At 47.7% G+C, this 27,503-nt stretch overlaps 1 protein-coding gene across 2 annotated transcripts in view; it reads left to right on the forward strand.

Moving 5' to 3' along the window:
- Positions 1 to 27,503, forward strand: part of SFT2D1 (SFT2 domain containing 1) — a 646,168-nt gene that overhangs the window by 151,669 nt on the left and 466,996 nt on the right. Inside the window, exon 2 of one of the 2 annotated variants that reach the window (XM_069607710.1) lies at positions 18,842 to 18,928. The exons of the other annotated variant lie outside the window; for it this stretch is intronic. Coding sequence (XP_069463811.1) covers positions 18,842 to 18,928 — 87 coding nt within the window. The remainder of the gene's footprint in view (positions 1 to 18,841; positions 18,929 to 27,503) is intronic. 2 annotated transcript variants of the gene reach the window in all.

Raw genomic sequence — 27,503 nt, forward strand, 5'->3', positions numbered from 1 at the left:
ACAGCGACCAAGCTACTTCACTGGTGCAAACCCCCCTGTGGGAATCCAGGCCTGCTGCGACTCCGTAGGTTTGCAACTTTAGTCATTATATGCAGTTCTTATGTTCCTCTTAGTTCAAATAATAATGTCTGTCTTCTTTCCTTTTTAGGTATGGAAAGGTATTTTGGTGTTGTCATGCAGTTTGAAGATGAGCATGGGCCGGTAGGCAAAAGCGCGGTGTGCACAATGCTGTCCGGTGAGTAATGCGCGATGCACTGCACTGTTTCGCCTTTTATATTGCTAACCTGTGTCTTGTCTCTCCTTGCAGGTTGTGATGTTCCTCGCCGAGCGCCGTAATGTTCCAGCAATGATACTGACCAGGAGATGACTTCCCAGGTAAGAATTGTGTGGCTTTCTTCCTTCGGGAGGAAACATGAGTAAACACTTACTAATGCTGTCTGTCTTTCTCCTCTTTCCAGGTTATGGTATTCCAGGATGCATGCGGCGCCGGATGATTGAGTTTGTACCTTCAAGTGAGTGGAAATGAAGTCTGCGATGGATTGAAGACAGGATACTGTTCCAGGTAAGTTTCGTAGTGTTCATTCTCTCTCTGCAGGTCCTTGGTTTCAGGTAAGGTGGCATCAAAGAACTGGACACGGGGAGCGTTACGCTGCCCACAGCAGAATAACGCAAAGCATGTTCTGCTGTTTGGGTGCGGTTTAAATAGTCTCAGGTAGAGTAGTCCAGGTAAAGTAGTCCCAGTCCTGCCACACCCAAAAGACTAGACCGCATAGCTCAGTTCCTTGTAACTGAACTATGTGTGTGTGCCTCCATGTCGGCTGAACCCCTCCCCCCGCCCCCCAAGTTAAATAGACCCAAGTAAATAGTCCCATTCTAATGTTGGTCTTCTTGATGGTTATGAGCCTGGCGCCAAAGGCACCATGACTGACTCCAAGAGAGTCTTGGATGAGGTTTTAAGGCCTTTGACCTGGTCCTAACTGGAAGGCTGACTTGCCAGTGAGGGCCAGGGGCAAGGGTCATGACAAAGACTCCAATTCATCGGAGCAGTCCTGGATACTTCCTCAGGGGAAAGCCTCGCCTCCGGAGGAGAGAGCTCACCACATTCTGCAGATGGTAACAAAGTTTCAAAATGCCCAACATCTACCGGCATTCGACTTTCTAAGGTTGCTAGGCCTCATGGCATACTGCATTTTTCTGGTGCCAGAGGCCAGATTGAGGATGAGATCCCTTCAATGGGCCCTCAGGACTCAATGGTCCCAATTTTCAGGGGAGAGGTCGGATCTTCTGCAAGTCCCAGCCAAAGGGGCTCAGGATCTCCTATGGTGGGCTTGCAAGGAGAATATCCTCAAGGGGGAACCTTTTTGGCAACCATGGCCAGAGATAACGGTAGTGACAGACTCCTCACTCACGGGGTGGGGAGCCCACACCAATGATCTGACAATCAGCGGTCGTTGGTCTCCATCGGAGTCCAAACTACACATCAACCTTTTGGAGCTGAGAGCAATCGGACAAGCGCGGAAGGCTTTTCTGCCCTCTGTACAGGGAAAGAATGTCCTGATAATGGCGGACAACACAGTGGCCATGTACTACCTCAAAAAAAAGAGGAGGATTGGGATCACTTCCACTGTGCAGAGAGGCAATGCAGCTCTGGTTCTGGGCAATGCAAGAAGGAATCTCTCAATCGGCAGTTAACCTAGCTGGAGAGCTGAACATAGCGGCGGATGCTCTGAGCAGGCAGAGCAGTCTCCCACGAATGAGAGCTAGCTCAGGAAGTCCTTCAAGAGATCTTCACCCTTTGGGGAACCCCTCAAGTGGATCTGTTCGCGACCGGTGCCAACCGAAAGTGCGTTCTGTACTGCTCAAGGGAATTTCCTCCAAGAGGAGCTCTAGGGGACGTGCTTGTGGTGGACTAGGAATTTCCACTTCTCTACGCGTTTCCTCCAATCCCCGTGATTCCTTAGGTAATCAGGAGGTTGAGAAAGTTCAGGAAAACCATGATCCTAATTGCCCTGGATTTGGCCAGGAGATCGTGGTACCCGGACCTTCTGGACATGTCCATCTGCCCTCCAATGCGTCTTCCACAAAGAGAGGATCTTCTCTTGCAAGAGGAAGGTCGGGTTCTCCATCCAGAGGGCAAGACACTCAGTCTTCAGGCATGGTTTCTGAGAGGCTGAGATATAAGGATTGGGACCTCCCGGATGACGTAATGGAGATTTTGCTTTCGGCCAGAAGGCCAGCAACAAAATCCCTGTACCGGTGTCATTGGAATAAGTTCAGTAACTGGTGCAGGGATAAGAATGTGGATCCATTTCTTTGTAATACTCCAAAAGTATTTTCTTTCCTCTTACACTTGGCCAATTTGGGGCTCCAAATTGGCACTATAAAAAGGATATCTGGCAGAGCTATCTATCTTTAAACGTTCCTCGGAAGAGGTGTCCTATTTTAAAATGCCCTCAGTAATTCAATTCTTTAAAGGGCTAACAAATGTGTGCCTCCCCCCCCCCCCCCCCCCCGACACCTTTTCAGGTGCCCATCTGGGATTTGAATTTAGTCTTAAAATTTCTCATGTGTGCCCCTTTCGAACCTTTACATTCTTGCCCATTAAGACTTCTCACTCTTAAAAGAATTTTGTTGGTGGCTATATCAGCCCGCAGGGTTAGTGAGTTGAGGGCACTTTCTTGTAAACTTCCTCACACCATTTTCGATAGAGACAAAGTTATTAAAAAAGTCAAACTATCTTTCTTGCCTAAAATAATTTCTGATTTCCATCTGTCACAGAAAATGACCTTCTTTTTATCTTCCTCCTCACGCTATTAAGGAAGAGGAAAGGTTGCATAGACTGGACCCAAAAAGGGCTCTTTCTTCATTTGCTGATTGGCAAATCTTCGACAATGTGACCAACTATTTGTTGGGTATACTGGACACGAATTGGGCCTTGGAGTGTCTAAACAAACTCTATCCAGATGGATAGTTCGAGCTATCTCGGAGTGCTATAAATTGGCTGGAAAAGAGCCTCTAGATGGATTAAGGGCTCATTCACCCAGAGGCATGGCAACTTCCACGGCTCTTCAAAGGGGTGTCCCGGTGCAGGATATTTGTGCGGCGGCCACCTGGTCGTCAATGCACACCTTTGTGAAGCATTACTGCTTGGACTCTACTTCATATCAAGGAGGACTCTTTGCAAAAGCTGTCCTTCAATCAGTCCATAATTGAAATTTCTGGTACTCCCTCCTCCGAATTCTTAGTGCTTTGGGAGCCTATCTAAAGATGAGGAATATGTGGGAGGACACAATCCATTCGAAGAACAAGTTACTTACCAACTGTAACGTTCTTTCGATTGGTTGTTCCTCCCACATATTCCTCATTGACCCTCCCAACCTACCCCTCCGTACAGTTTACGCCAGTTGCACTCGAACTTCCTCAAGAGCCTAAGGATTTAAAGCCTGATCAGCTGATGCGACCGTGAACACCGTAAAAACAGAACTGAGGTAACGGGCGCTGCTGGAGCCCTTTATACAGGTTCCATGTAATGTTGCCACAAAAATCTCGCCATGCAAAAATATTGCCGAAAAATTGCCGTTTTATGTGGCGACATTATTGCATGGAACATGCAGGGGACACCCCCGCAACCCCTAAACGTTTTTTTTTTTGTCCATTTTTTCCTGCCAATATGATTTACGGCGACCATATATATGGGGATAATATTACCTGATACCCTTTATACAGCAGATGACGTATACGTTCTATGGTGGCCCTCGAGGGACTACGACTCTGCGGCCTCGAACACAGCGCCCTCTGGTGAAAAATGTTTCTGAAACAGCAGAGCTGGAGACAACATATATAAAGATGAGGAATATGTGGGAGGAACATCCAGTCGAAAGAAGGTTACAGTTGGTAAGTAACTTGTTCTTCTCTTCAACCCGCTTCCATAATTCTTCCACAAAAGTCACCAAAGGATTTCTATTAGTACCACACTTTAGCATTTGCACCTTCTACTACCTGGCGTATTCTTTCACCAGGTTTCTTCTGGGCAACCACTTATTGCCCTACGGATCTACTTGCCTGTCAATCTACTTCAACACCAGAACAGAAAAGTGCTATAATGGTAACTTTCAAATCGGAGAATAACTGCAATTTTCTTCTTTGATATCAAAATGGTAATATCTTTCAGGGAATAGGACATTCACATTGGCCCAGATCAGGATTTTTCTACAAACTATGCTTATCTCGCTCTGAATAACTTCAGCCTGTTTACCGCCTTCTTTCCCCTTATACTTCAACAACCAAACCGCGACATGCATAAGGTTTCACTTTGCCTTTCTTTTGGCTTTAGCAATGTGTGTTTGTTTCAACCACATTTTATAAATCTCCCAAAGCATGAGAAACCAACTTTAGAATCTTCGAACCTTGTGCTGTTCCCTTCTGGCAATACTAGGTAGACTCCTATTGCCTGTTCCAACTCTTTTGGCTTGGGTATTGGTTGGGCCTTTCAGAGTTAAGATATGATATCATAAGTTATTTATAACACGCTTAATACCCAGAGGCGGACCTGGGGATCGAACCTGTGGTGCTCTGTAACGTCTTGCTTCCAAGGTGAGCATGTTGCCCCTGAGCTATCCTTCCGAGCCTTGGAGGTTTCCCCACTGAGTGGTTGGAATTTCCAAAACTTTACGGTTCCAGGGTCGGAGTCTTGTAAATTTATATCTTGCCACTTGTACTGGTTTCTGACAGATCACCACTCATTAGATTTGGCTGCACTTCTTTCACTCATACACAAGTGAAACATTCTGTGCGGCACGCGCAGACAGCAACGGAGCGTCCCGGAGTCACTCGCTTGCCTCAGACTCACTAGGTAAGTCAATTCTCTGTACTCCTTTTGGTTTTTGCAGAGCCTCGACACTAGTGGCTTCTCCTGACCAGGCATCAGACCTCGCTTAGGTCGCTGTTGCTTCCGGCATGCCAGATTAGAGCCACCTTCAACTCTGAGCACCCCTGGTGCAATGCAGCCAACAGGGATGTCTCGGCTGCTCTCCCCACTTCTGCCTTCCGCTGCACAAACTCTGCAAAAAGCACTGTCTGGGGTGAAACCTTTTTCTCACACGCTTCCCACTGCGCAACATCTGCAAGGGGATAACAAGAGGCACATATTCTCTCAAGACCCACAGTGATCCCTGCATCTTCTTGATTCTCCAGCCCATCTCAAACTGCAAAGATTCACACAGCATACACTGCTACTTCTGCTTCTCTGACTTTTCCAGGATCTTTGGAGCCTGCACCTGAGATGGCCTTTTAAGCCGCTCAGTCTCCCGCAGGTGAGGATCAATTTGGTTAATTGGCTTACCACTAAAGTATTGCTCCTCTGCATCCCTCTTCCTTGTTGCAAGACGGAATTGTTGGACTTAACAAAATGTGTTTTTCTAACCCTTTATACTTTACATTAAGCCATCAAACGACTATTGTTTTGGCGGAAGTTAATGAGGGGAATGTCCCCTTTTTCCTGACGGGTTCCCTTCCCCATGTGATACTCCCGCAGAACAGCACCCCCAGGGTCAGGATCAGTAAGCATCTGCCTTCCCCAGGCCACATGAGGCAGGATCCAGGGCGAGTTGATTTTTTTATTTTTTATTTTTTTTGCAGGAGAGGGTTCATTACTGATTCATCACAGATCCTTGCAGGTCAGATTGCAGGTCCTGGAGAACCTTCTTAGCAAAAATATTTGGAATAAAAGCACTGGCGAAGATGAAAAAGATCTGGCTGAGGTGCCATCCACAGGTAACCCTGAGAAAGAGACTGATGAGGGGAATAAACCAGCCTGGAAGAGAAAGGCCTCTTCTATGGCTGTGAGCGTAGACTCGGGGATTAAAAAAAAGCCCCATGGGACAGCTGATGCGTTCAACAGTTTTGAAAACGCTTTCTTAATGAAATCAGCTTTGCCCAGTCTCATACCCACAGCGCCAGGGGTGAGAAATACAGGGGATACACAGGCTGTCACAGAGAACAATCACACCAATGACACAGGTGGACAGAGTAAATGCCCTTGAGCCTAAGGCCAGCGCAGTGGATACCCCACAGGATGACCCCAAAGAGATGTTGGATATGTTTGAGCCGGATACCCTAGATAGACAGCCTGGGTACCATCTCCCAGAGTTGCGCTCTACATGTCGCAAAAAATGTGCAAAACACTGGAGAAGGACACCATATTCCGGCTGAAGGCAGAATGCCCTACACCGGAGCTGCCGGGGTAAGGTAACCGAGACCCCAGAGCTGGATCCCAATATACTCACCTTCGTTACTAAGGCATCCAAGGAAGTCCGGAAGGGCATCGACCGGACATGGAAGACCTACCAAGACGAGATGCTAGACTTCGCTGCGCTCATTGCTAAAATTGTGGATCTCGCCAATTGAGCCAGGAACACCACGTAACTGGTGTATGCACAGGTGCTGCCGAATTGGACTCAACGTGCGGTGCGCATGCTTGGAAACGCACATTGTGCCATTTCTTCTGTGAGACTGACAAGCTTGCTCTTGAAGATTGATAGCAAATTAAGGGGACATAGCTTCTTACAGCGCTGGTGAAGGAGTCAAAGGCCTGCTCTGTCGAGGCCTTCGTCAAAGAAATTAATACGTTCATGGGGACCTTTACCGCACTGGAGAAGGCGCAACCATCCATAAGGAAAGTTTCTCCCAGTAGTTTTCTTTCAGGGACAGGCTGTTACTGGATTTGTTCGTCCGGTCGCGCTATTTTTGCAAGAGCCCGGGGGCTTAAAGCACAGTATTGGGAGACGAGAGAGCAGGATGCATTCTTACCCAACCGAGGGGCAGATGTTACTACCGACACAAAGGTGCACAATTCTGGATAACCGCAGGATGTAGCGATTTGCAGAAAATTGTCTCAAGCTATCCAGTGATGCATGGGTGCTCCAGACAATAGCAGGGTTTTTCCTAGAATTTGTAGAGAACCAAGATGCTAGTAGAGCTAACAAAGTAATTCTGGCATTTTTGTCTGGCACAGAGGATCTCCATCAAAGCAGAGCATCTGCAAGGAGCACAGTATACAATAGCAGTTTGGAACTCTCCTTATTTGCGGGATTTGAGCAATTGTAAGTTGCACAGGGCAATATGCGATAGACTGGTGAGCATGTGGGGGCTGTTCAATACGGACCTCTTCGCTTCCAGACTGAAGACACAACTTCCAAAATACTTCTGTTGGGGACTAGATCCCGAGGCATTAGGGATGGACGCTGTAACGGTCAGGAACCTGACCTGGAACGTCAAACATCCCTTAGAGTGGCAGAGGAGAATGCGGTACCCAGCGACCCAGAGTAATCCGAAGTACACCTGCTTGGGGAGTGGTGGGGCCAGGATACGGGAAAAGAAAATACACTGTGTACACGGGCAGGCATGGAACGAACTGAATGTAGAGACGCAGTAGGGGAAAATCCACCCAAAGTGCGGCACTGCAAGGAAAGATCTGTGCGTGGTTGTAGAGGGGAACATAGGGCTGATAACTGCCTGTCGGCCGAGACCAGAGGGGAAGGTCTGCCGCCGGCCAGGGACTCTAATGGGTATATGGATCTGCGAGACGGGTATGCAAGGACCGGAACGCCGCGTTGCTGCAAGGCAGCAGCCACGCGGGCATTCAGAGGTTACTGCAGTGATGAGGAACCGGGCCGCGGGACCGTGACCAACGAAACGCTGCGTTGCTGCAAGGCAGCAGTCCCGCTAACGTTCAGAGGTCCCTGTGTTCAGGGGAACCAAACGGAAACTCCCAAAAACCCCAACCAGAGACAAAGCCACATAAACAAAGATTCCCTTACCTGTTCAACGGGGGCCCAAACGGGGCGGTGGAAACAGTAGAAACTGGGGAGAGATACAGGATGTCATGCTCCCAGGAAAAAGGGGGCAGGGCTTGGGAGAGCTTTTATAACGTGGGGAAGGAAGTGGGTCCTGATTGGCCAATTAAGCTCTGTCTATATAAACCCGTAGCCATGAGGAGAAGGTGTGTTCACTCTTGGTTTTGTTGCAGAACCAACCAGACATGGAGGTAGGAGCTGCGGGAAGCTTGTGGGCGTATGAAGACTAGATTGGAAAGACTTGCCAGAGGTCCTTATTGCATTCCCTGTAAAGAACCAGAAAAGAACACTGCATAAAAACAGGAGGAGAAGAAAAGGAATACTTTCTGTGAAGAACTCTGCTTAAAATGTTTTTTGTATTTTTTGCAACGGTTGTAAGTCTGAATAAAGACCAGTTTTACTTTCTTCAAAACACCGCCTGACTGTCTTATTGTCAGACGCGTTCCTGTATTACTGGGCAGGGAGTGTTCCTTACATGTTTCCACCCTTCGCGATGCTGGCAACAGTACTAGCAAAGATTCAGAAACAGGGCGGAGGCAGTGATGATGACACCAGAATGGAAGTCGCAAGCATGGTTTCCAGTTCTGATGGAACTTTCCTCCGATTTCTCGCGGAGGAATCCCTGTCAACTGGACCTGCTGACCGACCCGTCTGGAGCAGTACACCCCTTACTGCAGGAGTAGAGCCCCAATCTTATGGCGTGCATGGTTTCCCTCACAGATGGAATATGCCGGAATAAGATTCAGAGACAGCTGTTGAGTTCATCAAGGTATTTTTAGCCCAACCCACTGCCAGGAGCCATGGTGTCACATACACCTGGGAGAAGTGGTGCGAGCTGCAAGGTTTTCATCCTGTTTCTGCCCCTGTAGTGCAGGTGATAACGTTTTTGCCCAATTTGACCGGACCGGGAAGTGCTATCACGATGGTATGGCTGTACAGATCTAGCTGATGCCACATCCAGCCCTGTCCATGCTCAGCCGTTCTGCTGCTCTTCACCTGTAACAGGAGAGAATCGTCAATTAGGGAGGGGAATACGCTTACATTTGCATACAAATGAACAAATAATACAGTGCACGTATTCACTGGGAGGGAAGTAAGCTTGGGTAATCTTCATTTAAAAAAAAGTAATTCTCTGTTTGACCTATCGCTATAACCAAATCCCAGGACTGTCATTCCTGCACAGAAGTGTTCCTCTTCTCTGCTAGGGTTAGGCTTTCCTCAACTTCTCCAAGCCTTGATGTTTTTTGTTTCCTGGCATCATAGGGAGTTTGTTCAGAGGAGCATTGTGATTAACCTTAGCAGGTTGGCAATTTGACAAAGAAAGCGCCCATCATTGATGCCTATTGTTTTGGACTAACCACCAGGTCGACTATGCATACCATGTGAATCTAAACCAATTAACAAGCTGTAGGAAAGTAATGCACCGCCCACCACACACACACACGGATCAGGATATCCCAAGTCTGTCTATATTACAGCTAACAGCCATATGTCCAGAGTTGCTGGTGGGGTTGCATTACTTTGACCTATTTGTTATCAAGATGGGAGGAATCGAAACAGTTAGAAGTATATGACCAGCAGTGAGATCTGGAGGAGATCGAACGAGTTCCTTTGTGACCATGCTGGCAAGAAGGAGAAATTGTTGTCCATGAATTAACCGAATTTTAAAAAACAAATGGAGAAATTACCAAATTTTTTGGCTCGAAAAACCAACATTCCTACTTACTTTTGCACTTTCCCTGCATCCCCTTCACCACCCTACCTTAACTAATACCTTACCCCACCCCACATCTATATTTTATTAAAAATGTACCAAAATTTCAATCTGCCAAAATGGTCCTTTCTTCCTTGTTTTTTTCTGATTCAGTCATTTCTACGGATAACAGGAGAAACTGCTGAAAGGCCGATGAAGCCATCATTGCTAACCAGAGGGGAAAGTAGAGCAGAAAGGAGCAGGCAAGGGAGACCTGGTTTGCCAACAGCGACAAAGCAGATGACTTGCGTTAGCCCCACAAGTGAGAGGTGCAGGATCACAAAGTAGACCTTAAGAGGACATCCAGGTGGAAGACAATAATTCATGTCATGCTACTTAATGAAGTATAGTAGAGTAATCCAGAAGACTAAGTAAGGGGCTGCAAAAACAATTATACTTAAAGTTCAGCAGCATGGTGGCTCATACCGCTAATCTGATATCCTTCTCCCTTCATTAATGGGTGGTTGTACAGTGCAGAACCAAATTCGATAACATTCACGCTGTATGAAGTCAAAGCAGCATGAAAGCCAAGTCTTAAATGCTTAGCCTCCCATTTGGCAAAAGGGACAGTCTTTCGATTTCTAGATATTTACCACATGAGGTGGGGGGGGCGGCGGGGCATGCTTCAGGATTTTGGATAAGATGAGGCAAATGCCTGCTAGATCAAAAAAAATATACTGAATCCAAAGTTCATAAAGGTTTGCGGTTCCTATGGAAAAAAGTGCAGTAGAAACTATTCTGAAGGACTGAGTGTTCCATGTCCAGTTCTCCATTCTACGATTCTAAATCCCAGACTTCTGGAGCACACACTCCAAAGACAATATCCATCAAGTCACTTACTATCGCAGGAAAGTTTAAAGTCCCCAGAAAACGGGTCTTCATGTTAGCCATGTCTTGCTTCGTGGGTGATGGGGTGGGCTCTGGGCATTGTTGGGCTAGGCTCTATATCCTCCTTCCTCACTCCCTCTTGATGTAAGAATCTCTTGGATGGTTGCCTTCCTCTTTGCAATGCAGGCATGTATTCTTGCCCACTTCGCTGGTTACTTTGGGGCACAATTTACCTGGGTTCTCAAAATAATCTTTGCTTTGGGCTGGCCGCCTTTCAGCTGCCACCAAGGTCTGGGTTAGAGCACTAGCTTGCTTCAAATTCAGTGTAACATTATTTTTTACATTTATTTATTTAGCACACACTACAATCAGGAAGTCACTTAAGTTATGACTAAATGATGATCACAATGGATATTGTAAAGTCAGGATGCCTGAAAATCAACAAATTGTATGTAGATCATTATTTCCAAGGTCTATTAACAATTCATATAACGTAAATAATGAAGCAACACACAGAAAAATCTTCAGAAAGTTAATTGGCTATGTATAATCCAACTATTAATATTATCAAAAGGAACAAAATTGCACATAGCAATTAACACTTAAGTCAAACTAGATAACTAATATTTTCTCCACAGAGTATTGGTCAAGGGCTATAAAGAAAATAACAGAGGGCGAAGGCAAAATTTGAGATCTGGTCTTTCAGATGGATACCCATATTTAAATGTGGAAGTATCCTATAGATCCATTCAAGGGGGCTAGATTGGCCATGTTCTTCATCCATTGTTGTCAGGTAGGGCTTGTAGGTATATGTAGAACTTGGCTACGGATAACACTTCATTTTCTCCACCAGAGAAGTGGTTTACATTGATGAGGCCTATCCTGAAAAACGATCGTCTGGTCTCAAGGTCTTGAATTCAGTTTAGATGAGCCGAATTTAAAAGAAGCTTTTGGGTTTCCAGGATTACCCAGTGACCAGAAGCTAGCAATGGCGAACAAGGAACTAGGATTAAGTGTTCCGTAAATCTAAATCTAATTTCCAAATAAGATGGAAACATATGATTTGTATTCATTATTTATGACCTTGGGTTTTAAATGTCATATAGATTTGTCCACAGCAGAGTTAAAATCACATAAGTGTGCTTGATTGGCATCAGTTGACCTTGGGAGCCAAAGGTAGCTCCTGGTAGCAGTTTATAAGCTAACCAAGCTCTTCAAGACTACAAGCAGGAGCTAAGTAGCTCCCAACTTCCTTCAATTTCGAACCCTGATCGCTTCTTTCGACTTTATTACTTGGGGACCTGCTCTTTGAAATTTCTTGTGTCCAGTGCCAACCATAAATAATTTCAAATTATGCACATTTTGTTGCAAATTGCTGAGCCCCTTTGCATAGCTTGAAAGTATAATATTTCAATGGGTAATAGTAAACGGACAGTGCAATCCTTTATCCTACTTGGATCGAAGACAGAAGGAAGCTGTATCGTGGTAAATTAAATTCTATGAAGATTTATACACTTGGGGAAACCACACATTTCCAACCATTCTTTGCATTGGAATTTGTGCAGAAACATCGCCTAATGGACCCACCATGTTGCCTTCTCAATACAAACCTTCAATCAAATATATGTGCAATATTGTGTGTTTGCAAACAAAAATGTTTGCTTAAGGTTATCAAAGGCAGGCATTTTGTCATCTGCCCAAAGGTCCTTATACTGCATGCAATACTATTGAATCAGTACCCTAATAAAAAGGTGTTTCCTACCATTTTCAATTTCCAGTTCCATAATCTGTTAAAATGATTTTGGCTTTTTAAAGTATTTTTTCCATATTTGTGTGTTTGTCGCGATAAGGTAAGATTGAATACAGTGGAAAAGAAATAAGTGATTTGGTTAATTTGTGCACATGGATTTGGGCAGAGCTTCGTTCTTGAGCCAATTGAAATTAGATCCTGAAATTGACGGAATGACATAAGTCTTATGGATTTTTATGACCAAACCATTTTAATTAAATGTAAACCAGTTTAATTAAATGTCTGTGTGTCTGAGTGTGTCATTTTATTGATGCCATTTAGGGGTGCACCAAACCTTGGCTTCAAGTAATCATTTGGCTGAATTACGGCTGCAAAAATCTATTTGGCTCTGGCCAAATTCTGTCTTATCAGTTGAGTGCAATGTAAACTCTGCAAGGCAAATATGGAGTACAGATTGCAAAATGGAGTGGAACTAAAATGGTTTGATACCCATAGCTTTTGTTTGAATATGCTGGAGAGAAGTGGTGAGTGAGCGGAGAGTATAGTTTGTTCCTACAGGAAATCTGGTCAATTCACAACAGGTGGTAAAAAAATAGAAGGGCTCAGCTAGTTGTATGCAAGGCAGTGATTGGACCGCACCTAAAGGCCTTTCACGCCAACTCTATGCTGGGAAATCTCTTGCCAGTCTGCCAGAGGGAACATAAAGGGTCTGCCTGTCTGCCATGACAGTTTGTTTGGGACATGCCCAAATAACTATGCTCTGTTGGTGTATTAAGTAGGAGGGGGAGTATGTTTGGGAAATATGAAGACATCCCAACAGGTGGACTGCCTCTTCCTAGTGGACTGGGCAGGGGGACTAGTCACTTGAATATCGGGGAGCGGAAGATGCTGCCAATATTTGCTAACCAATATAGCCTCTGAAGTACTTTCTTACTGGAAAATCCCTCAAATTCCATAGGCCATGCTGCTAACCCTTTTGGATATTATGGCATGAAAGTTTACATTTTGCAGCATAAAAAGGTTTTGGAAGCACACAACTTATATTTGTGTAATTTTTTCAGCAGATTTTATATAAGATGTGAGAGCGGAAGGGTGGGAGAAAGAGCCTGTGTGAGGCTGCAGGAAAGCCAGGTTGTCATTATTTGCACCTTTTGCCTCCCCTATTAGTTTAATGGAAAGTATTCCAGATGGACCAGGCTTGACAGAACAGCATTTGGCTTGCTCTCCTTTTTTGTTTGACATGGGTGCTTATTTTATGTTAACTATCGATCACTGTCACTTGTAGTGGTGCCAATATTCCCCTTCAACATTCTCCAATCTCTCAGATAATTCTCCTGACCGTCCATACTGAGTGTTAAGTTTTGTAAATCTGTGTATAGGGCTTTCAGGATTTTTAACATGGGCCTTGCAAATTTGTGGTTCTGTAACGGGTCCCATGACCCATTTCTATTCATGCAATCAAAAGCACTTGAGGTCCATGAATGCCTCCTATGTTGTAAACACATATCGGGCGTTGAACTTTGAAATTATTCCTATTAAATTCACAATCTGATCCCACACCCTCCCTGAAACCGTACTGGATTCCCAACAGTGTGTAGGAATCACAGGACCAGGTCAAGAGCCTATTGTGCATCACCCCTGGAAAGAGCTTAATTACTGTCTTGCAATGAAATGTCTCATTCAATGCAGGCGCTCTGTCTATGGTCAAGTCTGTTGGTGTGCTGATACAGAATACAATATGGACGCTTCAGCCCCTTTGCATCTGAGGTAAATTGCAACTGTTATTGAGTCAAACTGGTGCAATGGCATCCACAACTGGCACTTCATCTGATAAAGTGGATGTGTTCTATGAGGAAGAAAATGACTAGCAGAGTGGTTTGCGATGTGTGTTTCTAATGCAAAAGCATTACCTAGGAGGCATGATGGGGGTCATAGGGGATCAAATGCCTCTAAGGAGGTGAAGTTGAAAGTGGGCCTTCTTGGCAAGGTCCAAGATGTGAGGAGTAAAGGAGAGCGAGCGGAGTTGAAGATGACCCCAAGGTTTGTGGCTTCAGTGGAAGGAGTGAGGTGACCCCATAGAGGGTGGCTAGAGTGCAGGAGGGAAAGGGGGGGGGGGGCAGGAGTCCTGATGGGAAGAACCTCGGTTTTACTCCCTTGGAGGTGCACACTGACTGACTAGCAGTCAGTCGGAATAAGAAGAACTACTACTACTTCACAGGTGTTCAGGAGAGCAGTTTCCGTGCCACTGGATGCTTGGAACCCAGATTGATGGTCATGTAAACAACCAACAAGCTCAGTGTGTCGGGTCAGTTGGAGGAAGACCAACGTCTCCAGGAGTTTCCCGGGCAAGGGTGTAATAGAGAGAGGGTGGTAGTTGGAGGGGTTGGCTGAAGGCTTTTTTTTTATAAGGGGGTGCACAAGGGAGTGCTTGAGAGAGGAAGGGAAAGAGCCAGAGGCTAAAGAGTGGTTGCAGAAGTCAGCAAGAACTGGGATGAGGGAGATGTTCTTTTGTTTGGATGAGAACTTCATAGAGCGGACTACTCTAGAGACCTCATGGTAGGGGGGGAGGAGGAGGAGGAGGAGGAGGAGGAGGAGGAGAGAGTGGGTATGGGTGGAGTAGAGAGTGAGTAGGGGTGGAGTAGAGGTGAAATGGGTGGCCAGTGCAGAACAGAGGGAAGAGGCGAGGTGGAGACTGCAGATGGATTGGCAAGTTCCTTGCAGATTTTGAAGAGTTCAGCCATGTTACAAGCTCCAGAGATATAGGCCTGGATATGTGCCCTTTTCTTGGAAAGTAGAGAGACGGTATTGCCTTTGGAGTAGGCAGCAGGCCAGTTTGTCAGAGGATGACCCAGAGTTCTGCCACTTCTGGTCAGCAACTCTGAACTTGCGTTTCAGAGTGGCTAAATCGGAGTCGTACCAACTATTATGGTTGGAGGCAGGTTAAAGGCAGATCCTCATGACCGGGGAAAGAATGTCATGAGTGTTAGTGATAGCAAGATGAAGCTTGGCAAGGACGGAGTCAGTGGGAGAGTCAGGAGGAGGGGAAGGAGAGGGATGAAGGTGGAAGCGGACTTTGCAGCAGCTGACACTCGTTTCACCGGTCTGATGACCGCGAAGGAGGCTGGCGGCGCTGGTGGAGGCTCAGTCAGGGGGCTGAGAGGAGAGATGAAGGCATCGAGTGTGTCTGGCTGAGTGGGTAGGGCCGGAAGGCAGAATGGTAAAAGTGAGAGGGGTAAAAAGATCAGAGTGTAGAGTCAAGGTGGATGTTGAAGTAACCAAGAGGTAGAAGTTAGAAGAGAGGAAGTAAATTCGGCCCACTCCAAAAGGAAGACTGACACAGGGCCATAGGGAGAGCGGGGTGGGAGTGGGAGGAGAAGAGCGAGCGAGAGAAGAGAAACACACACACACACACACACACACACACACACACACACACACACACACACACACACACACACACACACACACACACACACACACACACACACACACACACACACACACACACACACACACACACACACACACACACACACACACACACACACACACACACACACACACACACACACACACACACACACACACACACACACACACACACACACACACACACACACACACACACACACACACACACACACACACACACACACACACACACACACACACACACACACACACACACACACACACACACACACACACACACACACACACACACACACACACACACACACACACACACACACACACACACACACACACACACACACACACACACACACACACACACACACACACACACACACACACACACACACACACACACACACACACACACACACACACACACACACACACACACACACACACACACACACACACACACACACAGTTAGAGACCCACTTGGGAAAGATCAGGGCTACTCCACCACCAGACCTGTTGGGCAGAGGCTTGGAGGGGAACTTGTAGCCGTCGGGGAGGAGGGAGTCAAAAGCAGTGACGGAGCTGGCATTGAACCACATCTCGGTGAGAGCGAGGGCGTCGACATCAAAGTCTTCAAGAAGGAGGCAGAAGTTAGAAGAATGTTTGACAGCAGAACGAGCACTCAGAGTGGTTAAGTGAAGCTAGTCGCCACCTTTGAAGGTTTTCTTAGGAGAGGTACAGGGAGGGTGGTACAACTGTCTGAGGTGGTGAAGGAGTTGCAGAGGAAGCGGAAGGAGGCGTAGCTGGAGAAGGTAGGGAGTTGATGAGGGCTGGCAGGCGCAGGTCTAAGAGAAAAAGATTGGCTTGAGGACCCTGGATCATGACAGTGCCATTGTGATAGACATTAATGATGCACCTAGAAGAAGTGTGCCAAGAGTACTTCCCATCTAGTGCTGCCATTAATGGGAGAAAAGGTAAAAGGGGAGAATGTAGAGATCAGATGGGAGGTCTGGAGAGGGGACAGAGAAGAGGATATCAGTGATGGTCTGTCTGGAAGTAGCATTATCGTAGGCGTCAGCAATAGGTAGGCATGGATTAGAGGTCAAGAGATCTTTCTTAAACTTTTTCTTCCATACTTCATGAGAGAGGAGGGATAGGTGATAGAGTAACAGTTCGAAGAGATGGGGGAGATGGACAGAGCCATAGAGGTGGAGGAAGGAGGGACAGATGAAGAGGCTGAACAAGCACACTCACCTGGCGGCCTACCAGCAGAGGGAGGCAGGAGGATGCACAGAAGCACACCTAAATTCGAATTTTCAGCAGGCACTTAAATGCAGCACAAAATATAGGATGCACAGGAAAGCACTGCAGGCACACCTAGATTTGAGGTTCCAAGTACAAGTAAAGGAAACTTAGATTTGAGATTAAAAAGTGAAAGGGAAAAACCTGAGGGAATCCCAGCCGTGAAAATGATGGTCCGCTACCAACCTGAGAAAGGACAAAGCGTTAGTCGAGTGAGCGCAGGTTGACTGTTCAGTGTTGCATTAGGTCGGCAGTTGTTGGGCACACAGATTGTTTTGGTGTGAAAGACATTGCAAAGACCATGGCTTTGGGAGAGTCAGGGGGACAGTGGAGGTGAGATCCCCGAGAACTGAGAGGCCAGAGCAGGGAACATTTTAAACTCACGCGAACTGAAACGTAACAGCGTTTGAGTGAGACTGAACCTTTGTTGGGGAGTTCTCGGGTGAATACGGAAAGTGCAGGAGATGCGATTCAGTGCAGGGGGTAGAGGCCACAGTATGGGGACTCGCATGGAGCACCACAGAGAATGTAGACTCTTATCAGCAATTAATTGACAAGTGTCCCTTCTTGCGTTTCACGCTGTAATTGCGCCAACATCTGTAGTGCTGGTGCCATTGAGGAAGAGGCAAAGAAAGCTACACTAGAAAAGAGCAATCTCTGTGTAGTGATGGAATAGCAAATGTGAGTCGATCAATCACCATCACTTTGTGACTGTCTTTCCCTTTTCAGTTTCGTCGTTCAGCATCCCTTGTCAAGCTGCTTAACTGTATGTTCAACTAAAATTTAGACAAATATTTCCTGCGAATTATTTTTTTGTAGTATGTGCACATGTGCTTTTCTTGTTACTACCTAAAGTGTTTTTATGGGGGGCCAGACCAGAGTCGTCCATAGGACGTTATACAGGGGAGCTCTACTATTGTTTTATCTGATATGTAGAGTTTCTTTAGGATTAGCAAAACACACTTTTTTGTTTATGGCAATTACAGCGCACAAAGCCCATTTGTTAAAAACCAAAAAATACATCTGTAACTTGCCAAAGAATTCTAACCCAGTCGACAATGCAAAATTCGTTTTTTACTCAGAAAAATCCCATTTACCCCCACCTTCCAAAAACAGAACTTAAAATACTCACTCCTGCAAAAACGTAACTGTGGCCCTACTTACCCCGATTTAGTGCATTCTCATAAAACGTATGCCCCGTTTCCTCAACTTTTCAAGTTGTTTCTCTAAACTTACTTGAGCCAGCTCCTTTATCCTTCTTGGGATTCCTCTGGTCCCGAGGTTGGCTTTATGTATTCTTTCTTCTACAAATGCCCTCTTTAACATTAGTTTGCCTCTTTCTGAGGCATTTTTCCAAGTATCTGACCTCATTTAAATGTCTCTATCTTACTCTTTCTGCCCATTTCTCTGTCCCCAGGTACTCTGGAAATGTCCTTGCTGCCCCTTATTTGTGTTTCTGCCACCATGCAGTACACCTATGTGCTGCTCACATCTACCACTGGTTTACCATCTAACTGCACTCTCTAGCTGGCACTTTTCCTGTTATTTTGTGACTGCTTCTGGATATTTTCTGCTACAAGGTGGCATTTAGCTCAATTGGATGCAGCTGTCGCTTCACACACAATGATTAGGTCTATATTCATATATAGTCTATTGTATTGCTGATTTATCTTGTGCATTATTTAAATTTGTGGAAAGATGATTTTTAATTGAAAAACATTTGTGTGAAATGATAAACCTTTATTAAAATGTCTTTTTTTTTTTTTTTGCGTACTCACCAGTAAGGAGCCAGTGAAATGGGGTTTGGGGGGGGGGTGACTGTAACTCTGATGTTGGTAATACAAATTTAGGGAGGGAATTAGTGAAAATTGCACATACTTTGTGAGTTATTAACCTCTGTAATAACTTGATTTTGTTCTTTTTAGGTCTTGGATTCCACAACACTAAGTTTTGGCACTAGGGTAAAATGGTTTGCCATATGTTTTGTAGCTGGAATCGCATGCTCGTTTCTTGTAAGTATGTTTTCTTTTTGACATTATAATGCAGATTGTATAAAGTCAGATTGCTATGTAACTCAAAAAATTGCCATCCCTTTTGAAACTAGTTTACAATTACACTAGCCACATTAAATCATCACAATAGTACAGTATTAGCCTTTGTCCCTTTACCCATTCAGTGATCACTGCAACAGAAGTTCGAAGGAGTAAAGGGAAGAGGATATCTTGTTCGCGTTGAGATTGGAGGGATTGCCTCTACTTCAGAATTGTTGAGCTTATGGCTACTAAACTTTCCAGCCTCTCAAACTCCAAAACAGTCACATTTTGGCAAAATGTGCTGTTTTTGACAATACCTATTCCCAGACCAGATTTAGTGCATTGTTGGAGATTGAGGCAAGCATTATGCTTTACTTAATACTAGGGGTGTTCTGAATTTCGGCTCAGAGCAAGTATTGGACCAAATTCAGTCTGTAAGAAAGTGATCAGCCTCTGGTCAAATCATTTCTTGCAATTTGGCTCTTGTCGAATACTCTCTCACCAATTGAATACACTGTAACAACTCTGAGTTGGACATGGAGTGATGATTACGAAATGGTGGCACTGGAGATTTTTAAGACTTCAAAATGGTTAGTTGGAGACCAGTAGTCCAAAGGTAGTCTTGTTTTCATGTTGGGCAGAGCGACAGTCCTCCATCTGACAAGCCTCTCATAAGAGGGGGGTGGTTTAACTCTGAGTGCTTCAGAGCTAGGCTGAATCTTCTCTCCACTCTGAGCTGTGCAGGGGTTTCAAGAAAAAGCTATTACTGGTGCTAGGCCCCATTACAAGAAGGTCTTGGCCGCTAGAAAAAGGGCAATTGACGAGGAAGCATGGGAGACTTGGGTGGGCACCTCCAGGGAAAATGACACCAAATTCTTCGGGGAGATTGCCCAGAGGTGTCCCTTTTACAAATTCAAACTGGACACTCCGATTAGTAATGTGTACCTAATGGCATGGTTGGAGCGTTTCTCTTCCTTATACAGTGCCAGGAAGGGGGCTGAGCACTGTGGGTTAGCGATTGGGGGTAGTTTGGGGTGCCTGGATGGGGAGGGCACTGAGGCAAGTATTGTTTTCTCTGTGGATGAAATCAAGAGGGCAATAGGCTCCCAAGGCTGTAACTGAGTCCCGGGCCCGGACAATGTCCCAGCAGATCTATTTATCATGGCCCCGTTATTGTCCCAGGGGACTGATGGAATATGTGCAGGTGGTGCAATATCGCCCTCATGGTCCATGGTTGTAATCCAGCCAATTTATAAAAAGGGACCTCAGGCCTCCCCTGCTTCATATAGACCTATATCACTCCTGGATTCTCTTTTCAAGATATTGGGCCGCGCCATTTTGGCCCGCCTAGAGGACTGGGCTTTCTGGGTACTCTTCCCGGTCCAGTTGGGATTTCAGACGGGATTGGGTATGGCCGAGCAGGCGCCCAACCTCTACATGGTGACGGCACACTCCCTCTATTTGAAGGAGCAGCCTATCTACTAAGCGTTCATGGATCTGAGCACAGCATTTGATAAGTTGAATCATGCAAAGCAGTGGGACATACTCTGGTCCATGAACTGCCCTCCGGCCCTGGTGAACCTTCTGGCCAGGTTGCATGATTCCACGCAAGCTTGCTACAGGAGTGGTGCTAATGGGCATTGTACAGGTTTTTTCTCAGTCTAATTGGGGGTATGCTAGGGATGTGTCCTGGCACCTCTACGTTTGTCTATATATAAATGGCCTTTATAACCATCTCCTAAAATCTTCTCCCGATGTCCCGAAGATGGGTGGTCTGTCTTTACCGGTCCTTGTGTACGCAGATGATTCTGTTTTGATGGCACGTACCCGAAGAGCTTTGCAGGCCCTCATTTCCGACACTGCTGACTTCATGGAGTGGTTAGACCTAGTGGTGAATGCAGCTAAGTCGGTGATAATGACCTGCTGGAAGAGGAGACGGAAGATCAAATTTCGGGATATGCGCTCAAGGCATAAAATAAGCAGTGTTGCAGAGAAATTTGCTTTGCAATTCTGAAGGTTTGCTAATTAAATTGACACTTGTGTAGCAAAGTTAGCTATTTAAGTTACCCTGTTCAATGAAAGCACAGCTCACCCTGCATTCCTTTCTTGCCTTCAGAGCTCTCTCCACCCTCTTTTCTCTGTTCACTGCAAGTTCAAAGGGGCTAATGGCGAGAGAGTGCAGCAGTAATCATCCCCTTCACTCATGTGCCAAAAGGCCTGTGTGGGAGTGCTACGCATATGTTTTTCAAATAATTGCAAACCAGAAATAATTGGGATAATACCGTTATTAAGCTAACTGTTTCCTGTCTGCCAAAGACCAGTATGTGTTAGTTATTCTTTTTAAAAATGCTTTCAATTCCTTTTCTAAAAATGTCATTGGTTACATAATGCATAATTACAGTATTGCTATGTAAAACACTGCATTGTCTCCATGCTTTACATTGAAGTGTATCTAAGTCTCAATGCCAACTAGATTTCATTTTGTTGGGGAAGATGTATCATATTGCCGAGTGGACCCTTTTCAAAACGTTCATGACTATGCGGCCAAATGCTTTGACAGCAAACCTAGTCCTGTGGCCTGCTGGTTACATACAACTTGCAACTGGTGCTCAACCCGTGAGCTGATACCATACTCCTTGACATTCTATCTTGTCATGTTGGTTTATACCTGCTACCCTGGGGGGCGTGGCTAACCGCCGGACGATGAGCAGGTGAGCCTTCGAGGAGCTCCCATGTCGTTGGAGGAATCCGGGTAAAATCCTGACTACAAAACCCCCGTGGACGACGCCTAACTGGAAGGGGATGTAAGCTGAAGTGCCAGAGGCGGCAGTGGCTTACCCCGGAACGGGATTGGGATGAGGATCGCTCCCCAAGGCTGGCTAAAAACTTGCGGTCCTTGGCGGGGATCGAGAATCCAAGGTGTGGCACCTGCGGGTGTCTGAGGAGGTTGGACGCGGTCCGCGGGACACACAGGTGGGGCTGAGGCATCCGGCAGCCCCAGGCAGGGCATGACCGAGGCGGATGTGGCCCGGGACGGTGAGGCGAATCCAGTGGCCTCAGGAGTGTGGTGAGTGGCGCTGCGATGGCCCCCCAGCGTGTAACTGCAGACAGGCAGTAAGGGGCGGGCAGGTGAGGAGGAACGCCGCCGGAGAGCTGGGATGGGTCCTGCCTTGCGCCGTGGCGGAGGTGGTCGGCCTCTCCCAGGCGCTGGCGAGCCTGGTGTACGTGGTGGAGAGGGGAGGGGAGGCCGGCCCGAGGCCCCCGCGGTGCAGCTGGACAGAGGAACTGGAGGAGGAGCACCAGAGATCGGGAGCGCGTAGGTGAAAGGGCGCAGCAGCTCCGGTGATAGGGAAGGGGCCAGGAGACACGGCCATGAGAGGGGAGCAATAGAAGGTGTATTTCGTTGTCCCCACGATCGGAGGGGCCCCGCAGCCCGGTTAGGACAGGGGGATGGGGGGGCTGCCTCCCACTGGAGACACAAGGCCAGAGGATAAAACAGCTGTGGGCAAAGTGGTTGTAGGAAAAGCACTGGAGGCAGAGATCCTCAGTGATGGAAGAGAGGAACAACAGAAGGAAAGGAGGAGGAAGCGCGGGTAGCGCCCCCAGGCTGGGCTGGAGGACGAAGTAAACATAGTTGATACCTGAGGAACCCGGTGCTGGAGATGCGGCAGCGGTACCAGTAGGAACTGCAACTGGTGGCAGAGCATTTTGGGGGCCAGTGGTTTTGGTGGGCAGGGGAGGCACGGCCCTCTGCGGAAGGAGGAAATCCTGTGAAAGGCCCATCGGGGCCAACAGTAATGGACTGAGACACTGGTGGGGAGCTATCCATGGTGGGGGGGGAGCCTCGTTGAAGAAGTTAAGCGAGGGAAGCGGCATTGATCGCTGGGGCACCCTTGAACTACGTGGTGGCATACCGGAGGGATTGTGTTACGAAAGACTCTCCCAAAATGGGCAAAAGCCAGCAGCGAATCAAGAAATTTAGAGACAAAGGACAAAACGCACAAGCAAGAGGGATCAGACCACCGGCATGCAGGGGGGGGGGGGGCCTCAAGGGAGGAGGGGAGTTCTGTGACCCTGGACTCGCAAATGGAGGCGATACAGGTCTCCAAATATACCCTCCGGGAGAGCATCAAAGCGGTGGGAGAGGATGTCTCCCTCATGAGGGCGGACCTCCGTAAAGTGTGCGAGAGGGTAACAGAGGTGGAGCAGTGGGTCAGCACGGTGGAGGACGATTGTTCTGAAGTTGAAGAGTCAGGTGGCGGGCCTGGTGGCAGCAGCCCGAGTACTGGAAGCGAGAGCAGAGGACACAGAGTCGCTCTAGACACTGTAACATCAGTCTGTGGGCATCCCGTAGAGGAAGGAGGGGCCTAGTGCAGAGCTTTTTGTGGAAAACCTGATCTTGAAGGTGTTGGGAATTAAGGGATTGTCTAATCTCTTCACTGTGGAGAGGACCCATAGAGTCCCAGGAAGGCCTCCGCCGCCGGGCGCCCCGCCAAGAGTGATGGTGGCTAAAATGTATGAACTTTCGGGACCGGGAAGCTATTTTACAGGACGCCTGTAGGGTAGGCCACTACGAGATTGGTAGCGCAAGGTTAAGGATCTTTCCGGACTTCACGTTGGAGGTGCAGCGCCACAGGAGATCATATGATGCGGTGAGAAGCCGCCTGCGGGAACTGAACTTAAAGTACATGATGTTCTTCCCAGCGAAGCTGAAGGTGCTGTGGGGGGGGGGGGGTGGGGAGGGGTGGGGAGTCATGGTTTTTCACTTCCCCAAGAGAGGTATGGGAGTGGTTGGACATAAGGCCGCAGAGCACAGATATCCATCTGGGGGAGTTAAGTGAGGGCGGGCCAGAGGGTGGAGGAGTGCGGGCAGGGCAGAGCGGGATAGTTTGGGGAGTGAAGGGATGGCGGAAGGGGGGGAGGGGGGGATTTGACATCGGAGGGGCGGCATGGGGGAAAACGGTGGCACCCCTAATCTAAGGGACGCTACTGACTACTAGCCCTATGGGAGGGGAGGACTGAGTAGATCAGGGAGGCTACAGTTATGAAGAAGGCAAGAGGGGAGGATGGAGGGTTGGGCTACTCACAATAGGGGTGGGAGAAGGGGGAGGAGGGGTGGGTGAGGGGGAATAGCACCAATTTGGGGATGGGTGTGGGGGGGGGGGTGTCCGAGAGGGATTATGGTTCGGCACAGCAGCAAAAGCGGGGAAGGGGGGAACGGAGATGGCACTGGATGTAGGATTGTGGAGAGTTGAAAGGGGGTAACTTGAGCAGGACGTTAATAGGTGCATGGCTAAACTAGGAGGTTTGAAAATCGGGACATGGAATGTCCAGGGATTAGGGAGTTAGCAGAAGAGGCGGAGGGTGGGGGAGTTTCTGAAGAGGCAGGGGATACAAGTGGCCTTGATTCAGGAGACGCATGTGAGTACAGAGGTGTTGGGAAAGCTGGGGCAGCTATGGGGGGGACAGATAATGGGTACGGCGTACTCAACTCGGGCCCGAGGGGTGCTTATCTGGATGGCAAAAGGGGTCAAAGTGAAGGTGGAAGAGGTAACAAAAGATGAGGTGGGCAGAACAGTACTGGCACAGTGTTCGTGGGAAGGTAGAATAATCTGCTTGCTTAACTCGTACGCGCCAAACGTGAATGATGAGGAATATTTCCCCTCGGTACTTCGCATGATGGGGGCGTATAGGGGGGAGATGGTAATATGGAGATTTTAATTGTCACTTGCATGAGTGGCTGGATGCGTTGGGGAGTAGAGGGGTGCCTGAGAGATATATGGCGGGGTCCCTTCGAGAGATAATGCAGGAATTGGATTTGGTGGAGGTGTGGAGGGAGAAGCATGGGGAGCAGAGGGGTTTTTCCTATCACTCGGGTGTGCATGGCTCGTATTCGCGTCTGGATTACATCATAATGGGGAGGGAGTACTGCCAGTTTTTTGGGGAAGCAATGTACCTAGGCCGCACCTTATCAGATCATTCCCCCTTAGTGGTAACGTTATTCGGCCCAAGCGAAGATCCCCCGCGGAGGTTGTGGCGGTTACAGAGGGAGGCGCTGCAGTATGGGGCATTTGTGGCGCAACTCAGGGAGGGTATCAGATCGTACTTTTAGCTGAATGAGGGCTTGGTGGGAACTAGGAGTGCTATGGGACGCCTTTAAGGCGACGGTGAGAGGGAAGTGCCTCTCCATGACGGTGGGGATGTGCAAACGTCTTCTAGATACGCTATAGCGAACGGAGGCTCAGGTGGTGGAGTTGAATAGGGAGGCAGCGAGAGGTGTAGAGGAGGGGGAGGCATTGGCGCAGAAGTTGGAACTGTACCAGGTGACTTTGGCGGATCTGTCACATTTTGATCTCAGTAGTCGGGACGTTAGGCTCCTTGGGGAGGGGGGGGACAGGCGGGCAAGCTGTTGGCTTGGCTGATTGCGAGGGAAAACCCAAGTCGGGTAATGACCCAGATAAGATCAAGTACGGTGGGAGATAGTTGGGACTCAGAAAGAGATTGACATCTTTGCAGCATTATACAGGGAACTATACACAAGTGAGGGTGGATATGTAGATGTTGATGTGGAGAACCTCATGAATTGCTGAAATTACCAAAGCTGGGGGAAGACCTGCGGGAGGAATTGGAAGCCCCAATAGGGGAGAGGAACATTCACTGGGCGATCCATACAATGAGAAGAGGTACAGCACCGGGTAGTGAGGGCTCCCGGTGGAGTTTTATCCAATGTTTGCTGACCTCCTGGTCCCGCAACTGCAAAGGGTTAATGAAGAGGCTTTCCAGAAGGGTTGCCTTCCGGAGTCAATGAGGGAAGCAGTGATAACGGTGATTTTGTAAAGAGGGGAGGGACCCGAGAGATTGTGCAGCATATCGGCCCATTTCTTTATTGAATGTAGATGTAAAGATTTTGGGAAAAATCCTGGCAGCTAGGCTAGCGGTGGTAGCGCCGAGTTTGGTCCATACGGACCAGTGTGGGTTCATTGGGGGCAGGAGCACATCGGGCCATATCTCGCGATTGCACCACGTCATGGATTTCGTGAAATCCGAGCAATGGCAATAGCGTCATTTGACGCTATGAAGGCGTTCGAATGTTAAGAGTGGAAATGGCTGTTTCCAGTGTTGCGGGAATTTGGGTTTGGGGAGAAGATACGTAGTTGGTTGGTCCTGTTTAAAAATCGTTGGCGATGGTGAGGACCAATAATTGGGTGTCTGGGACGTGGGAACTGGAAAGGGGGACAGGGCAGGGGTGTGCGGCCTCCCCAATTTTGTTTGCCCTGGCCCTGGAACCGTTAGCGGTGTTCCTGCGGCAGGAGATGAGGGATGCTGGTATTGAAGTGGGAGGGCAAACGCATGTAGTGTCCCTCTACACGGACGATCTGCTGTTGTATGTATTGGACCCCGAGGTATACCTTCCAGAGCTGTTAGAAATATTGTGGAACTTAAGAAAGATGTCGGGTTTCTGAATTAATCTGGGGAAATCAGTTCTCTTCCCGTTAGGGGGTTTGCGGATTGCCCGTTGGAAGAGCTGCCGGAGCTGGGGATAAAGTGGGAAACTGAGTCATTTCAGTATCTAGGGATTACAGGTGTTTCATGAGGTTGAAGAAACGTTTGTGCACAACACTGGGATGGCACTGTCCAAAATTGGAGACTCAATTCAGCTGTGGAAGCTATTGCCCCTTTCGTTGATGGCACTTTGTAAAATGCTGGTCCTGCCGCGGCTGCTTTACTTCTTCACTAACATCCTGTATGTGGCAAAGAAAATATTCTTTAAAATGCTAGATGCCAAGATTAGGGAGCTATTGTGGGGTGGGGGGAGAAGGGTGTCCTTGGAAGTTTTGCGAAGAACTAGAGAGGAAGGGGGACTGGGCCTCCCGCACTACGAGTGGCATTTTTGTGGCAGCACAACTGCAGTCGATGCTGGTGTGGTGTCAACATGTGTGGGGGGAGGCCCTCAAGGTATTGGTAGGGACCCTGCCACCGAATTACTGTGACGCCCAGGAGGTGAAACTGTAGTGTTTGAGGTGGTGAGGGAGACATGGAGGAAATGTGTGCGTGTTAGGGGGGTGAGGGGGCGATATGAGGGGAGTGTTCCGTGGGGTGCGGATCAGACGCTTCGTCAGGTGATTGGGAGGATGGGGACACAGGCTTAGGGAGAAGGGTTGTGAAACGGTGGGGGATTTGTTTGAAGGTGGGGGGATGCTCTGCAGGGAATTGTGCCAGAAGTTTGACTTACCACAAGGGCTCTTCCTGGCGTATGGGGTAGTGGTTCGGAGGAATTGCGGATCTATGGGAAGGAATTCCTGCAGAGCCAGAGCTGTGTCCGGTGCTCCGAGTATTACTAGATCGGACCGGGGTTAAGGTGCGTATTGCGCAGATTTACAAGGCGCTTCGAGATGGGAAAGCAGAGGGGGTACTAAAGGTCAAGGGGAGGTGGGAGGCGAACATGGGACGCCCAGTACCTGATAAAGAATGGGCGCAGGTATGGGAATTGGTTCGGAAGATATCCAGAAACGCCCGCTTTCAGTTGGTACAATTATATTTTACATAGGGTATA

Source organism: Ambystoma mexicanum, chromosome 4q (assembly GCF_040938575.1).
Source record: "Ambystoma mexicanum isolate Mex_15411 chromosome 4q, UKY_AmexF1_1, whole genome shotgun sequence".
In the NCBI taxonomy this organism is placed as follows: Eukaryota; Metazoa; Chordata; class Amphibia; order Caudata; family Ambystomatidae; genus Ambystoma; species Ambystoma mexicanum.